Source organism: Antechinus flavipes, chromosome 5 (genome assembly GCF_016432865.1).
Source record: "Antechinus flavipes isolate AdamAnt ecotype Samford, QLD, Australia chromosome 5, AdamAnt_v2, whole genome shotgun sequence".
Classification (NCBI taxonomy): domain Eukaryota; kingdom Metazoa; phylum Chordata; class Mammalia; order Dasyuromorphia; family Dasyuridae; genus Antechinus; species Antechinus flavipes.
In genome coordinates this window covers 187,649,200-187,666,586 of record NC_067402.1, presented here as the reverse complement: position 1 = coordinate 187,666,586, position 17,387 = coordinate 187,649,200, and the positions used below count along the sequence as shown (strand labels likewise).

The window sequence follows — 17,387 nt, the reverse complement described above, 5'->3', positions numbered from 1 at the left end:
CATACTAATTAATACTTCCATCAGGTAATTCCCAAATCTATGGTCTTGAGCCCTGACTTGTATTTCAAATCATTCATAGCTCCAACTGCAACATGAATATTTCTACCTACTAAGATGACTTTTTTGAAAGAAAAATTTTAAAAAGAATTTTTAAATGTTTTATAGTGTCTTTTGATTTTACAAGTCATTTTCAACATAATGATCCACTGACTCTTCCTTTGTAACAAAGAAAAAGTTAAATGAAACCAGCCAACTGTTGCTGACAGTGCTTGCTGACAGCACATGAAATTCCATGCCCAGGAATCTTCTCAATCTCTCCAGAAAGAAGGAAGGTTGTTTTCTCACCTGTTCTCCTGGACTGAGATCATTCATTTTAATTAAATGGAGCTTAGCTTTATTTAAGTACTGTATTTACTCATTATAGTATGCATATTCTCCTTTTTCTTTTTATTTGACTCTGTATTGGTTCATAAAAACCTTAACTTGTGTTTGAATTCACTATATTCATAATTTCATATGACAGATTTCCCCTCCCCCCCCTTTTTTAATATGGGATGGTTTTTCTTTTTTCTTTTTTTTTTTTTTTAATGTGGGGTATCTGCTCAAAGTCTTGGTGAGGAAATTCCTTATATGAATGTATTTTGACAATTATTATGCAATTTAAAGTATTAAAGCTTGCTTGGGAAGAGGGGTTAAGTGATGTATGTATGTGGTGTGCGCATGCATTAGTCACGCAGGAATCCTCAAATTATGGCCCGCGGGCTAGATGTGGCAGCTGAGGACTTTTATCCCCCTCACCCAGGGCTATGAAGTTTCTTTATTTAAAGGCCCACAAAACAAAGTTTTTGTTTTTACTATAGTCCGGCCCTCCAACAGTCTGTGGGACACTGAACTGGCCCCCTATTTTAAAAGTTTGAGGACCCCTGTACTAGCGCATACAATTTGTCTAACCACTTCCTCAGTTAATGTTTCCAAGTTTTTTGCTGCCACAAGAACTATTAATATTTCGATACAGATGGAATCCATGTGCAACACTGAGATCATTCTAAATTTGCTCTTAGTTTGTCCACCATGACTAGTTCTGTCTTTTATTGTCAGGGACCTTTTTGAATATAAAGAACCAGCATGTTCAAAACTGAACTCTTCATCTCCTCCATTCTCACAAGATCTAGTAGTTGGAAGGAATCTCATAGGAGTTTTAGTCCAACCCGTGTCGAACAAGGCTTTTCTCCCACTCTAAATAACTGGTCATCTGGCATTCACTTCAAGATATTCCATGAAAGCGAACCTCTGACTTTTTAAAGAAGCCAATTCCAGATCTGAATAACTTTAACAAATAGAAGCCTTTCCTTATTTAAAGTCTAAATTGGCCCCTTTGCAACTTCCACTCATTTCTAGTTCTGCACTGAAGGCCAAACCAAACAATTATGATCCTTCTTGTTTTTTCACTCAGGCACAAAACATTGGGAGTCATCTTTGACTCTTTCTTTTCCATTTTAGTTATCAAGTCTGCCTTTTGATTGAAATGTCCAATATTCTTTCCATCCTCGGCATATTAGTACAAATCCCTCTCATTTCATGTTGGTATTATTGCCTGGCCTCAACACTTGTCTTCCTGCTTCCAATTTCTCATCTCTCTTCAATCCACTCAGCATACCTGTCAGCTTAATTTTCCTTAAGTAAAGTTGGTCTACTTTCTTTTTTAAGACAAATTTTATCCATTCTTTACTTAAATGCTCCCTTGTCATTGTAGTGAAAGAGCTCTCTCCTTCACTTCTATAAATTTTATGATAGGACCATTTTTATAGTCATGATCCAGTTTACTGTGTTATGTGATGTAAAACATTAGTCTATGTCTAATTTCTACCAGACTACAGGAAAGTAGATATAGGAATGCATCATTGGTGGAATTGTAATTGATTCAATGACTCTGGAAAGCAATTTGGAGCTATACCCCAAACGATACCAAATTAAACACAGACTAAGATATCCTCTGATTGGGTAAAACTATGTTTAAGTACATATATCACAAGGAAATAAAAGATAATCTACAGGCGATTTTTAATATAAACATTAGCAATATTATGATTTCTGTTATTGTTGGTGGTGGAAAATGGAGATAACAAAGCACCTCTTTGGTGGATTCTTCATTTCCAAAGCAAGGGAATTAGATTAGATGGCAAATGTCTCTTTCATAAACTCTAGCATTCTATGATTCTAGGTTATCTTCCTGTTCAAAAATGTTCATAGGATTCACATTATCTACAGTAATAATAACTATGACATCTCATATTTATATGGTGTTTTAAAGTTTACAATGAGGTATAGTTGTGCCAGTTGTTGCCCCCTTCTCCAAACCTTCTTCCCTCTCAATTTACAGGGATTCTCAGCAAGGCAACTGTAGTGCCACTAATAGTACCATCCCCTCAGCTTCATCCATATTGGTAACCTCAGGACTTTAGGGTAATAATGCTTTATAATAGTTTTGGGACCCCCTGATTTATAGGAAAAAAACAGGAATACAGTGCTGTCACATTCAAAGTTCTCTAGAATCTGGTTTAATTTTATTTTAATCTTTCCAATTTCATCTCCCATTCATTCTGCTACAGTCAGACAGGTTATTTCCTTTAATACCTTCCAAATACGCCATTTCCTACCTCTGAACCTTTGCTCTGGGCTGAAGATTGTCAGGAATTCTCTTCTTTCAATTTAAATCAAACTCATTCTTCAAGACACAGATCAAATCCTACATATTCTATTAGGTTTGAGTTCCTTCTCATAGACTTTACTGCCTAAATTAGTCCTTTTGGCACATAACAGTATTTTAATACTATTTAAATATTTTGTCTTCATAGATAGATCATGAACTCTTTAAGTCTTTCTGTGGAGGTTTAAAAAAAGAATAAATGTTTTTCTTTTGCATTCCTCATCCTGCCTAACCCAATGTTGGGCACAAATTTACTAAGCACTTGATGAATAAATGCTTGAAGTTAAGACAGAATATGAAGACACTTACGATTTCTTCCAAACACTGAATTGTCCCAAGTGAGGCATCCACCAGGAGCAAAGAGAGGTTCTGAATTAAAGTCTGGGCCTTGGCTCTGTGGGATCAGCAATAAGCAATTTAATAAAAAAAAAAAAAATCCATTTACAATTCCTTCAATTTTAATTTATATCAGGAATGCAGGGACTCTTAAAGAGAATGCACAACTTGGGTTATAACTTGACTAGTGAGGCTTCTGGCCTGGAACAATGATAAGCTGACACAACTATCAGATGGAATTTCTGAGAAGTCTATTGTTTAGTTTATTATTTCCCTCATAATCTATAGCCCCAAAGTGCTGCTTCTAGAAGGGTTCCTTGTGAATGAGTGACTAAAAAAATTTCCACCAAAAAAACCCCCGACCCCATAAAAATCAATTAAAAGGAAACAGAAATGGAAGGTTCTCTATATACCTGGCAGAATCTCCTTTGGGATGGAGGTAGAGCTGGCGGTAGGCATTGAGCACAGCTTCCCTGACACCAGGTTCCTTGGACCACACAAGGGGTAGCATTCGACGTACCCCCAACAGTGCTTGTGGTACTCCAAACTGGTACACCATTACAAAGAACTCAATCACCTCTTGTACCACTGAGGAAATAGATAAAAATGGTCATTTCGTCTCAACATATCATTAAAAAGTAGCTACTTCTTTCTGGTCAAATACAGTTCTGTGGATAGAAAATTTCCCACAACAATCCAATTCCATGTCCATACTTATTGCAAATAGAATTTATTTGCTGCCAGTTCATGGATGAAGTGATATGATAAGTCAATCAACCTAAAGAGACAACAATCTTTACCTTTAAATAAACTATCTATGAAATACTAAGAGGATGGTTGCTTCAATCTTTGAACCCAGGGACATTAGCTCCTCTTCGCAGAGGGGCCCTAGCATACCTGAAGTGGTGTTTTCATACATCATCTTGCTGATGATACCAATGGCTTCAGTGACTTGCAAAGAAAAGTTGTAGGCATCCTGCAGATACTGTACTAGCATCTCTTGCTTCACTAATTCTTCTTTGTCACTATTATTCTCTACCATCCCATGTTTGTCCTCAGGTACAGCTTCCATTGAGGCTGTTTTGTCTGGAGAAACCTGTAGATTCTTGTCCTGAGTGGAGCCTGTGGGGCCTAGAATTGTAGTTATTTTTAATTGTATTGAAATGAATGTTTACAAAATCCTGGCAAACATCTTTAGATCTTTCCCCTTTTATTAATTTGGACCAAAACTGGTCACACCTCTCCAATAATTTATTTATTAAATAAATAAATAAAAAATAAAGGTTCCTTGGTGGCAGAGTGAATCCTTAAATCTTTGAAGATTTCACTGAGGTTCTTAGACTACTGTCATTCTAATGCTATGTGGGTCCTGATGGAAAGGGGAATAGGAATATTACCTCTGAAGATGTTTCTTAGTAGATTCAGGATTTTAGTCTCTTCTGATTCTTCTTGGTTTATATGATTAAAGGGAGCTTTGTCCTGGAAGTGGTGCACGGCCGTTTGGGTGAGAGTGATGGCATGCCTGTAAGAACCCATTTAATCAGAAAAACTTAAAACAGAAACGCATCAAGCTGCTCGCTTTTAGCTTGACTCAGTCTCTTTATAGTTTTCCTCAAGGGGTATTCCTAATTTCAACAAATCTTCAATGTTGTTGCCAACAAGGAATAGGGTGTTTCTACTAAATAGATGAGGGTTGCTTGACATATATAGGTAGACAATTACCTTTGGTCCATAATTTCAAAAGACACAAATTTCTGTCAAATTCTCTAGGAACTCAAATCAGGGTTAGTAACACAAAGCAGCATAGGGCTTAGATCCAAAAATCAAATTCTTTCACCAAAAGTCACCTTAAATCTGTTTTAAAATATTAAGTAAGTACTGTTTAAATATTGCTGAGGAAAATTACAGGTTGCTTGGTGCTAAGAGAATTGTTATCATATTTACATTACAAGAAATATCCAATCTGGGAAAGATTTCTATTAGAAAGAGCCAATTTTTATTTCTCTATTCTTCTTTAAAAAGAAGAGATTAAAAAAAAAGAGAGAGAAATCCAAACCACTAATAATGAAAAAATATGAATCAAAGAACTCTTGAGTTTTTATTTCATATGTAGAAAATTGTAAAAGATGGCAAAAAAGATCAAACAATCAAGATTCATAGAAGGGATTGTGGAATAATACATGCATTAATATGTTGTTTGTAGAACTGTGAATTAATCTAAGTATTCGAGAAAACAATCTGGAATTACTCTAAGAAAGTAAGAGAAATTTCCATTATCTCCTTCTTCCCCGCCTTTTGTATGAGGTTCAGTCTCTGTGTGTGTGTGTGTGTGTGTGTGTGTGTGTGTGTGTGTGTGATTTAAGTGACTTGCCTAGGGTTACATAGCTAGTAAGTGTTAAGTGTCTGAGGTCTTACTGACTTCAGGGCTGGTGCTCCATCCCCAAGGTCATTTAGTTGCCTCGTGTCTATACCTTTTAAAAGACCTACAGGTTGCACTGCTAAGAATATACTCAAAAAAGGTTAAAGAAAGAAAGAAAGATACCATATATTTCCTGCAGATTTAAAGCAGCACTTTTTGTAACAGAAAAACACTGGAAACTAAGTAAATGTCCATCAACTGGGAAATGGCTAAACAAAGTTTGATATGAGTACAATAGAAAGACTTTTATAAACTGATAATATAAGACAATCTATACATTATCTATAACAATGTAAAGAACAAGTAAAATAGGAACTTTGAATCAATTCAGTCATTCTGGAGAACTATTTGGAACTATGCCCAAAGAGCTATAAAACTGTACATATATTTGGACCCAGCAAAAACACTACTAGGTCTTGATCTCAATTAGGTGGGAAAAAAAAGATCTATATGTACAAAAGCATTTATAGCAGCTCTTTTTGTGGTGGTAAAGAACTGAAAATAAGGAGGATGCCTATCAATTGAGGCATACCTGAACAAGTTATGGTATATGATTGTAATGTAATATAAATGTATAAGAAATCATGAGCAGGATGGTTTCAGAAAAACTTGAATAAACTTATATGAGCTCATACAAAGTAAAATGAACAGAACCAGAACAATAGCAATATTGTAAAAAGATAATCAAGAAAATGATCCAAGAAAATTCCAAAAGACGCATGATAAAAACCTTTACCAAAGTCCAGAGAGACAGAACTGATGAATTCTAAATACAGACTGAAACATACTTTTTAAAACCTTATTTTTCTTATCTTATTTTTTTTTTTTTGTTTGTCCTTTTGCAACATGACTAGCATGCAAATAGCTTTAGGAAATGCCTACTATGTGCCAGGTACTGTACTAAGAACTAGGATGTAAAGTAAGCTAAAAACAGAGCCCACCCTCAACGAGTACATATTTAATGGTGAAAACAAATATAAATAATTAGGTACATCCAAGATATATTCAGAATCATTAGAAGGTAATATGAGAAGGGAATATAGAAACTCCAAGGAATTGAAATAGCCTCTTTCAGAATGAAAGACTGAGTACTGAAGAAAGCCAGAGCAAATCACTTAACCTGTTTGGTCTTCAGTGTCCTTTTCTATGAAATGAGGGAATTATAGCATTAATAATCCTCTCTATTCTAAGGAGATTAATGAAGGAAAAGACCCATGTGTATAAAAATACAACTGGGGAATAGCTGAATAATCTATTGTATACAGATTATTGGATAACTTGTATGAATGTAGCAATTATTAGGCTTTAAGAAATGGTCAAAAGGATGGTTTCAAGGAAATCCAGGCAGACCTGTATGAAGATTACAGAATGAAGTCAGAAGAACCAGAACTTTGTAAAGAATTAAGAAATTTGATTAAAGAAATGACCATCTGTGACTCTTGAGGACTGATGATGAAAATATATGTACCTCCTGATAGAAAAGTGGTAATTTTAGGGAACAGAAGAGACATTCATTTTGAGACACGCCTAAAGTGTGGATTTATTTTGTTTGATGATGTATACTTTACAGGGATTTTGTCTCGTCCACTCTCTTTTCCCCCAATTTTGGGGAGGGAAGTAAAATATTAATAGCATTGTCAAAAAAAAAAAAAAAAAAAAAAAGGTAGTGAAGCACTTAAAAATGTACTGAAAAGAAGGAAATTCAGAAAGGAACATATGAGGACAGCTTTGAAAGTAATATATTCAGCTTTTTATATACCTAAAAGGAAAAGCAAGCTGTATTAGACATCTAAGAAAGTCATAGTTTTATAAGCCCTCATTATCTGTTATACTCTGGACAAGAAATCATCAATTTATTTTATATAAATAAAAAGGGTTGAATTTGATGAAACATCTAATTTAAACATCTCTTTTAGCTCTAAGCTTCCTCTTCCTTATAATAATCTTTGTGACCAAAGATAGTCTTGCAGGATACCATATTTATGTTAGGAGACTGATACTGTAACAGCAAAGTCAACTGAAAAGTAGCAATAAGACAGGAACAATACCAAAAAGAGAATTTTGTTATGAAAGCTAAGGAAGGAGAGTATCCAATAGGAAGGAGGGAATAGTTAGCAATATCAAAATCTAGAGAAATGAAATGAAAATTGAGACAAGGCTATGGGAGTAATGCTGTGAGTTCACTGATGACTTTTGCAACTTCTATCACTCCATCCCTTCTATTTATTTTTTCCCAATTCATCATTGATGAGTTAGTTTTATTGTTCTCTCTTCACAAACAGCATACCCTCATCTTACTGATCTTCATGGCCTGTCATATCTCAAAGCTTACTGATTCCTTTTTTATTCATTGTGTGCAGTGATGATTAGTCATTTGAATTGATTCCACTACAAATTCATGTTATGTAAACTCAGCTGGATCCTGACTGATGCATAGTAATCTTCTTATTCTTGTCTAATCAACGCTTACATGCCTCACAATTGTTCCAAATCTTTTGTCTCCAAAACCTTTCCCTATGTTATTTCCTCCCCGCAACCTTCCCCCTTTAGTTTATAATCTTGCCTCCTTTTGTACCAAGAAAGCATTTGTCATCAATTTTCTCATATTCTTTACTTCCATACTTCAAAATCCTTGCACATTTTCATTAATCCTTTCCTTTGCTCCAGTCTGAAATAGTCCTACTTTTTGTTAAGCTAACTTTTCTAAGTATGCCCTTAGACTACTCTTGGAATTTGCCCCATCGGTAGCTCCATCCCTTTCCAGTGGATCCTGTCATTAACAGAGGGCTTATAAATATGCCTATAATGGTCTTCTCACTTTAAAACAAAACAGAACCTTAATTTGACCCTGTCATTCATTCCATTAAACTACTCTGATGCATGGCTATGCTTTTCATAGCTAGATTCATCTACTTTTAAAACTTTTTACCTTAAGCATGCTTTTCATTATAGCATCAATCCCAGTTTTTTCTCAGTTGTCATCTTTTTGATTTCTCTGCAGATTTCGACACTGATTGACTACCTTATCTCTATCTTCTTAGGTTCCATGGCAATATTCTCTTTTTGGTTGACTTTGCTGTTATACTATCAATCTCCTAACAACAGTATGGTATTCTGCAAGACTGTCTTTGGGTCACTCAGGTGATTCCCTACATCTATATGTCTATTTAAATTCCTAAATTCCCTTGAATTCTGGTCTCTAATCACCAACTGCCTTTTGGATATCAAAATAAAGGTTACATTAGTATCTCAAATCCAACAAATCCCAAATGGAACTTCTCTTTACCCATCAAACCCCTCTCTCCTCTCGGGTTCACAACTCCTGAGTTGCTTGTGATTTTTCCTTCACTGACTGCCCATATTCAATCAGTTAGTAAATCTTTTAATTTCTTACCTCCACAATCCTGTTCATTCAACTTTTCCTTTTTCACTATATGTCCATCAATCTAATTCAGGTACTCATTACTTCTCACATGGTCTTGCTGCATAATTTCTGAATTGGTCTTATTGCCTCCAGTCTCTTTCTGCTCTAATCCATCCTCTGTATAGTTACCAAAATCACTTTCTAAGCCATGGATTTCATTATGTCATTTCTTTGCTCAAAAACATTCAGTACTCTCTGCTGCTTCTAGGAAACAAAATAAACCTCTTGACTGTCACTAAAGACCCATTATAATCTATTTTCCAGTATTATCTCACATTTGATTCAGTAGAACAAAACACTCCTTACAGATTTTTACAGCAAGATTCTCCCATCCATATATCTATATCACTGCATCCAGACTCCTTAGAAGATGTAACAACAGAAATGGCCTGTTCAAACAACGTGCAAGACATAAACTAGGGAAAAATATAAGAACAAGAGTTCGATGATCTATATGGAGAGATCTTTTAGATGCTCCTGTTTGCTGACTGCATTAAGCTCCAAGACACTTGGGGCTTCTTGGAAGAGATCTGTAATCATCCATAGAATGTGGTCTGTCCATCTATACAGGAAAGACCAAGTGGAAGAAGGAGGTTTATTGCATAGATTTCAAATGCATTTAGATGGATATAGGTCTAGATTAAATTGATTCGACAGGACAAAAAAAACAATTATCTGGACCCAGAATTGAAGAAAAAGACAAGAATAGCCAGTATGCTTTTGAATGACTGTAAAAGTGTGACCCACAAAAGCAAATATCCATTTTTAATGTTTAAAATATTGCTATATGGCAGTGAGACATCGAACACAAGTGCCTCTGAAGAACTCATGATTCGTATCACAAAGAAGTCAATGAAGAGGGTCAAGGTGAGTGAAAACATAACCAAAAAGAAACTCAAAACAGGAGTAAAGGACATCATCAAGGAACTGTATGACAAGAAGAAAGAATGTGCTGTTACATGATAAGTGAGAGAAAACAGAGGGCCAAAGCATTTGTCAGGTGAGCACCCTTTAGATGTTGAAAGCAAAGATCTCCAGCACAATGAGTGGACACACTGTGACAAACTTTTGGAAAAATATCAACAAGAATCATAGAGAATGGGTAGGCACACATGGATTACTATCTGCATCATTTGAGGAAACTCTTGCATTATTAAGATGATAGATCATATTGTGTCCCTTAACACACTCTATATTCAAGCTCAGTTGAACTTTTATGTTATTCCCTAAACTGGACATTTCATCTCTTTGTGTACAGCACAGAATTATTCCTTATGTCTATGATGCATTCCTTCTCTCATTTCTAAGATCTTTCTTTTTCCTTTAGGCTCACTTCAGATTCCATCTAGTTTGTTATGGAATATTCCTATCCCTTGGCCACAGTTAGTGTTCTCTTTTCTCAGAGTCCCTTCTACTTATTTGTCTATATATGTGTGTCTCTCCAATAGAATATAAATCATATGACAACAGAAGCTGTTTCTTTTTGTTTTCATTTCCCCTAATATGTAGTATTACATGTAGAAGGAAATTAAGAATACTTATTGTTACTAAATCGCTCCATTCTGATTAAGATGGACAGAAGTCACTTTTGTCTGGAGAGGATTGGGACAGGACATCCAAAAAACCGTCATGGACTAGGAAGCACATGACAAGGAGAGACTTGACTGATTGGAGACTGACGTGGGATAGGGGGAAAGAAAAATCCATTCTAGATATGGGAAGTAGTTTAGTAAAAAAAAAAAAGTACAAGGGCAGGATAGGTACTCTAAACAAAGAGAAGCTTGGCTAGACTATTAAGGTAGGGAAAGTTATCAGATAAATACTGTAAAGATAGTTAATTTAGGGGGGGCGAATGGTTTGAAAGTCAGTATCAAGACTTTATATTTTACTTGCTAGAAAGCAACTAAAGGCATTTTAAGAGTGATGCTGTCAAACTGATACATTAAAATTTTCTGGGCGGCACTAAGAATACGGTCATAGAAACTAAGAGAAGAGAGGATAACAAAAAAAAAGGAAGGAAATGGCCAAAAGAGTTTATATAAAGTTCAAGTAGGATGAAAAAAATTCTAATGAATTTAGTAGTAAGATATCACCTAATAGAGAACTATTATAATCAAATAATGGAGATAGATACCAGGCAGCAAGGGATTAAAGGTGGATTATAAGGATGAGTCAAGATAATTTTTTTCTTCCAGTTTAGCAGTGAAAAGGAAGAAAGAAAAAGAGGGGACAAAAGTCTGAGGAGATAGCAAAGTCAAATAAAGATATCTAAAACAAAATAATAGAAGGTATCAAACTATACCTGGATACTTATTTCCTAAAGACTGTTTTCATCTAATCATCTTTAAATTTTATATATGTCGCTTGAATTTATTTTAACCATTTTTAGAGAGAAAAGGACAAAAAAGTATACTTACCTCAAGCTCAGAAAAAACTGTTCACTAAAGATAATAGGCATCTATCTTTCAGATTCAGATCACTTGGCCTGATGAGAACACTCAGAATTATACTCTAACTTCAATTTCTCTTCAGATCTCATCAAAGTTGAAACTAAACTATAATTTTAAATAAATCAACAGTAGATGTTATTTCCTCCCACTTACTTATAACTAGCCTTGACAAGAAGCTGCTGGATGCGCTTTGCCACTTCTTCAGCTGTTTCTGTATCACCAAGGTTTTCTCCTCCCTTTCCATCTCCTTCAGGCAGTTTCAGGAGTTGCTGCAAAGTGGACTGAAGCTCTGGCAACATGGCTTCCCACTCCTCCTCAAGATCTGGCACCACACCTAGGGAAAGAGACTTATTTAATGTGACTTCCAACCTATATTTGTTCTAGTACACTAAAAGAGTTATCTGGATTAGAGCTCACTGGGAGCTGTAGCTCGATGCTTGGCTCTCATTTCCTGCAACTTCTCTGTCTCCTTCTGAAGTGGTCTGGAGAGGTCAGTATCACTTAGCTATGAAAACAGAATGGATACCAAGAATTACTAAAGGCATCTAATCCCAATTCTTATATTTATAATCTTTTTCTGCTGAGCAGACAGGTTACTTACCTTACATGAATAAGGGTTGTTGGCTAAGAAGGTGGCCAGCAGCTGGATAGCATTTTTACTCACTAACACTGATTTGTCAGCTAGACGCCCCACTGCAAGGGTCACTACTGCCTGGAAGCGTGTCAAGGGAAGTGCCTATGAGGAGAATAAGGGAAGTCTCAACTCATAAAACACAATATCCATCTAAGCCACAGTATATTTGATATTTCTGACTTGACTGGGTGACTTTTATTTTTAGGAATACTGATATAATATAGGATAGCTAAGGAAGTTGTTCTTGGTTAATCAAGAAGGTCACTAATGAACTTAAGTGTTGCTTTGAAATAAGGGTTAAGAATCTCAACACTTTATATAGGATGACCTTTGTTACTACTGACAGTAAAGACGTAACTTTATAGGAACAAACAGGGAAAACTACAGTACTCCTTTGGGGTAGATGTAGAAGCTTTAAAGTCTGGACACTTAATTCAGCCTTGACAATCAGATATAATCTAGATTGTCAGGCCCCTTCTTCATAAGAAGATCTCACCTTTTGCTGAACTATTCGAGTAAAAAGTTGTAACACCCGGCTTCGCACAAACGAGTTAACATCATGACAATGGGCCTGTAAGGTGTCCAAGAACTGATCCCGAGTGCTCCGAGCGGCCTCTTCCAGCTGATCCCCATTCAGCACCTGCAGCACCATTTCTGTCATAGCGGCAAGAACTGCATTGCGCATCATATAGCTCTAGCAAAAGGAGAGAAATGCATACTAAAGGCTTCTAAGCAAAAGCTGAGGCAAAGAGGAGCAATAACTAACTTAAAACAGTTTTTATTTGTAAATATTTTAATTTCCACAAAATATATAACCATTCAAATATGATATCTCAAGTCTTAGTACAATTTTAAGATACTAAAGTTTAAAAGATAGTACATGACATGGAAAGCTTTCAGTGAAGGGCGAGTAGGTTTTTAGTTTTAAGCTATTACAGCTTACTAGTACACTAAGACTTTTAGAACACTGTAGAGAGCCATAGGTAGTGGGGGAACTCTTAGTGAGGTATAAGACCCTTCAGCCCAGAGGGAATCTGCTGATAATGTCTGGTTCAGCTTTCATCTCCCCTTAGGGGCATCTCTGTCTTCCTGAGAAGGGGGAGGGAGGAGGGACCATCTGTATTCTACTTGAAGCAGGGATACTTACAGTAAAGAGATGCATTAACATATTACTAGCAGGGTGCTTATAGTTAGCACTTGTACAGTGTGCTGTGGTGATGTAATACTACTATAGTTAGCACTTGCTCAGTGTGCTGTGGTGATATGATGGTACTATAGTTGGCACATGCTCAGTGTACTGTAGTGATATAATTGTACTAAGGTATTTAGGGGCTAAGAGGATTTGAAAGAAATGGACTCCATCTTTGACCATCCATGTGGGTGCCTGCCTCATCACTCCTCCACTAAGACCAAGGACTCAGGATGATCCCAAGATCCTCCAAAGAGCTAGTCTGGATGATATATTTTGGTACCCAGCACAAGGGCTCTAGAAAGTACATTATAGAACGTCAAAAGTCTTATATAGGAACAAGAACCTAAAAAAAGACAGCACAAATGAAATTAAACCCAAAAAATCCCTAAAATTATGCAAAACACAAAAAGTGGCAGCAAATTTTACACACACACCCACACCCACACATTACATACATACATATATATATACACACACACACACCCACACATACACACATACCTTATTTGTTTTTTTTTTTAAATCATAAATCAATCCAAATTAACAGAATATGAAAGGAATCTTAATCCAGTTTTAGAAAATGAAATTGAAGAGATGGAGCCAAGATGGTGACATAAGAGCAAGGACTCACCTGAATTTTCCCAAATACCCCTACAAACAACTTTAAAAAATGAATTCTGGAGCAACAAAAGTGACAAAAGGATGGGTGTAAAACAATATTCCATCTCAAGACAAGTTAGAAAGTTGGCAGGAAAAGTCTGTTTCCCTGGGATAAGAAAGGAATGCAATGTATACTTCAATTACACTGCAACCTTCCCCTTTCAGAACTAGATAAATCTAACCAAAAAATAAGAAAGAAGTTAAGAAGATGAATAGAATTTTTTTGGGGGGAGGGGACAGGGAAGAAGACATGATACCGACTTCTGGATGAAAACTGAATAAAAAGAGTAATACATGGCACCTCCACATAAAAAGTGACTATGTACCAAGATATAAAAACCTCACAAACAATTGAAGAAAAACAGAAATATTAAAATGTATCCCTTCCAAATCAAAATGCAAGAAAAATTACACTTAATAAAGGTTTGTGAAAACATAACTGAAAATCAAAAACTAATATAATTCTAAAGAATTAATGGGTCAAAGAACAAATCATATGAACAATGAATCATTTCATTAAAGAGAATGACAATGAGACAACATAACAAAATTTATGGGACGCAGCCAAACTGGTACTTAGGGGAAAAATAACATCACTAAATACTTATATCACTAACAAGGAGAATGGACAGATCAATCAATTAGGAATGCAACTAAAAAAAAAAAAAATCAGAAAGACAAATTAAAAATTCCCAATTAAACACCAAATTGGCAATCTTGAAAATCAAAGGAGACTAATAAAATTAAAAGAAAACTATTGAGTTAATAAATAAAATTAGGAGCTGGTTTTATGGGGGAGAGAACCCCAGTAAAATAGATAAACCACCGATTAACTGGATTTAAAAAAAAGAAAACCAAATTGACAGTATCAAAAAAACAAAGAGTGAACTCCCCACCAATGAAGAGGAAATTAAGACAATGATTAGGAGTTATTTTGTGAAATTATAAACCAACAAATCAGACAACCTAAAAATGGATGAATATTTACAAAAATATAAGTTGCCCAAACTAACAGAAGGATACATAAATAACACTATTTTAGAAAAAAAAAATCATCAATGAGCTCAAGAAAAAAAATTTCTTATTGAAAACTTTCTTTGCAAGTATTTGAAAAAATAAAATACTATTAAAAAAGTTTTTAAAAAATTCCTAGATGGATTCACAATTCTACTAAACATTTAAAGAATTATTAATTCCAATATTATATAAACTATTTGGGAAGATAGGCAAAAAGGTGTTCCATCAAATTCCTTTTATGACATAAACATGGTGCTGACACCTAAACCAGGAAGAGTTAAAAGAGAAAGAAAACTATCGACCAATTTCCCTAATGCATATTGATGTAAAAATTTTAAATAAAACACTTAAACAAAATACAGCAATATATCACAAAAATCATACACTGTGACCAGATGGAATTTATATCAGGAATGCAAGGCTGGTTCAATATTAGGAAAACTATCAACAAAACTGACTATATCAATAACAAAATCAACAAAAATCATATGCTTATCTCAAAAGATGCAGAAAAGTCTTTTGGCAAAATGCAACACATGTTCCTTTTAAAAACTCTAAAAAATAAAGAGTGAATGGAGTAAATTTAAAAAAAATAAGTAGTATTTCTCTAATAAGAACAAGTATTACCTATAATGGGGATTACCTAGAAGTCTATCTACTAAGACAGGAGTAAAACAAGGAGGCTTGTTAGCACCATTCTTATTTAATATTGTACTAAAATATGTTAGCTATTGCAATAAGAACAAAACTATCATTCTTTGCAGATGATATGAGTGTCTATTTGGAGAAGCCCAGAGAATCAACTAAAAAAATGAGTTGAAATAATTAACAATTTTAGCAAGGTCAGAGGACATAAAATAAACCCACATAAATCATCAACTTTTCACATATTATCAACAAAGTGCAGGAGCAAGAAATAAATTTCATTTAAAATAATTGCAGGCAATATAAAATATTTGGGAGTCTACTTGCCAAGACAAAAAACAGAAATTGTATGAACCCAATTACAAAACACTTTTCACACAAATAGTCACATCTAAATAATTGGAAAGATTAAACTGCTCATAGATAGGCCATGCCAATATAATAAAAACAATTCTATCTAAATTACCTTGCTTATCCAGTGACATACCAATTAAACCACCAAAAAGTTATTTTTACAAGCAAGAAAATATAATAAAATACAGCTGGAAGAAAAAAGGTCCAGAATGTCAAGGGAATTAAAGAAAAAAAAAGTGAAGGAATGTTAGTATTCTTAAAGGTGCTAAGTAAGTGGAATTGAGGAAACAGTAGTTAAATCGGTTAAATCTATTTTAGCATTGATTTAATTCTACAACAAATAATGGTTTTCTAGTGATATAATGATTGGTATATACTCAGTGTGGAAGATATAAGGAAGAGCTGTCAGGGCCAGAGAAGGAGAAGCCCACTAGAAGCTCTTGGAGCCTCAGCCAGGACTCCATCAAGGAGATTCACAAGTCAGAGAAGGCAGCTTAAGTTCTCGGAACCAAGACTACAGAAGGCCTCTAAGAAAAACTAGCCGAGCTCCAAGTGAAGGAGATAAGACTTTGAAGGAGACAATAAAGGATTTGGACTTTGAATACCTGGTTGCATTTGAGGTGATTACTCTGAACTGAAATTAAGGCTGCTCCCAGAAGCCCCCCAAAAAACCTGCTCCCAGAAAAGATTACATTTTAAAGAAGATTACAAAGGAAGGTGACTGGAGTAGTAGACCTCAAACTATGTTACAAAGTGGTAATCATCAAAACAATCTGGTACTGGTAAAGAAATAGAGGAATGAATCAATACAATAAATTACATACATAACATATAGTATGAGATAACCATATAATCTTGTATTTGATAAATTCAAAGATCCAAACTTGTGGGACAAGTGCTCATTATTTGACAAAAACAGCTTGGAAAACTATAAAGCAATTTGATAGAAATTAGATATAGACCAACACTTCACATCATTTACCATATACCAAGAGAAGGTTAAAAATAGATATATGAGTTAGACATAGTGCTATCATAAACACATTAGGAGAACATGAGTTAATTTGCCTGTCAAAGTTATGGAGAAGGGAAGAATTTATTATTAAACAAGAGTTAGAGAACTTTATAGAACATGGTATTATAGTAATAAGTAAAATGGCTAATTCAATTAAATAATGGATAAGTTAAATCAAAATTAAAAAGATTTTGCACAAACAAAACCAATGTAGCCAAGATTAAAATAAAAGCAGAAAACTGGGGAATTTTTTTTAATAAGTATCTCTGATAAAGGTCTCAGCTCTCAAAAACATAGAGTACTAAGTCAAGTTTGTAATTCCCCAAATGATAAAAAGGATATGAATAGGCATTTTTCAGGTGAAGAAATTAAAGCTAACTATATGAAAATGTTCTAGATCACAATTAAAAAATGCAAATCAAAGTAACTTTGAGTATATTAGAGTAGAAACCGAAAATGACAAAATGGAAAGGATCGGCACAGGAATAAACTGCTGGTGGAGTTGTGAACTGATTCAACTATTCTAAAGAGTAA

At 34.8% G+C, this 17,387-nt stretch overlaps 1 protein-coding gene across 3 annotated transcripts in view; it reads right to left on the bottom strand.

Moving 5' to 3' along the window:
- The window catches only part of NCAPD2 (non-SMC condensin I complex subunit D2), a 41,389-nt gene that overhangs the window by 9,615 nt on the left and 14,387 nt on the right, over positions 1 to 17,387 (bottom strand). For 2 of the 3 annotated variants that reach the window (XM_051963654.1, XM_051963655.1), the window contains exons 10-17: positions 12,467 to 12,664; positions 11,938 to 12,072; positions 11,754 to 11,841; positions 11,490 to 11,670; positions 4,441 to 4,565; positions 3,941 to 4,174; positions 3,457 to 3,631; positions 3,017 to 3,101 (exon numbers count right to left, since the gene is read on the bottom strand). In XM_051963654.1, coding sequence (XP_051819614.1) covers positions 3,017 to 3,101; positions 3,457 to 3,631; positions 3,941 to 4,174; positions 4,441 to 4,565; positions 11,490 to 11,670; positions 11,754 to 11,841; positions 11,938 to 12,072; positions 12,467 to 12,664 — 1,221 coding nt within the window. The remainder of the gene's footprint in view (positions 1 to 3,016; positions 3,102 to 3,456; positions 3,632 to 3,940; positions 4,175 to 4,440; positions 4,566 to 11,489; positions 11,671 to 11,753; positions 11,842 to 11,937; positions 12,073 to 12,466; positions 12,665 to 17,387) is intronic. The other variant, XM_051963656.1, reaches the window with a different exon arrangement.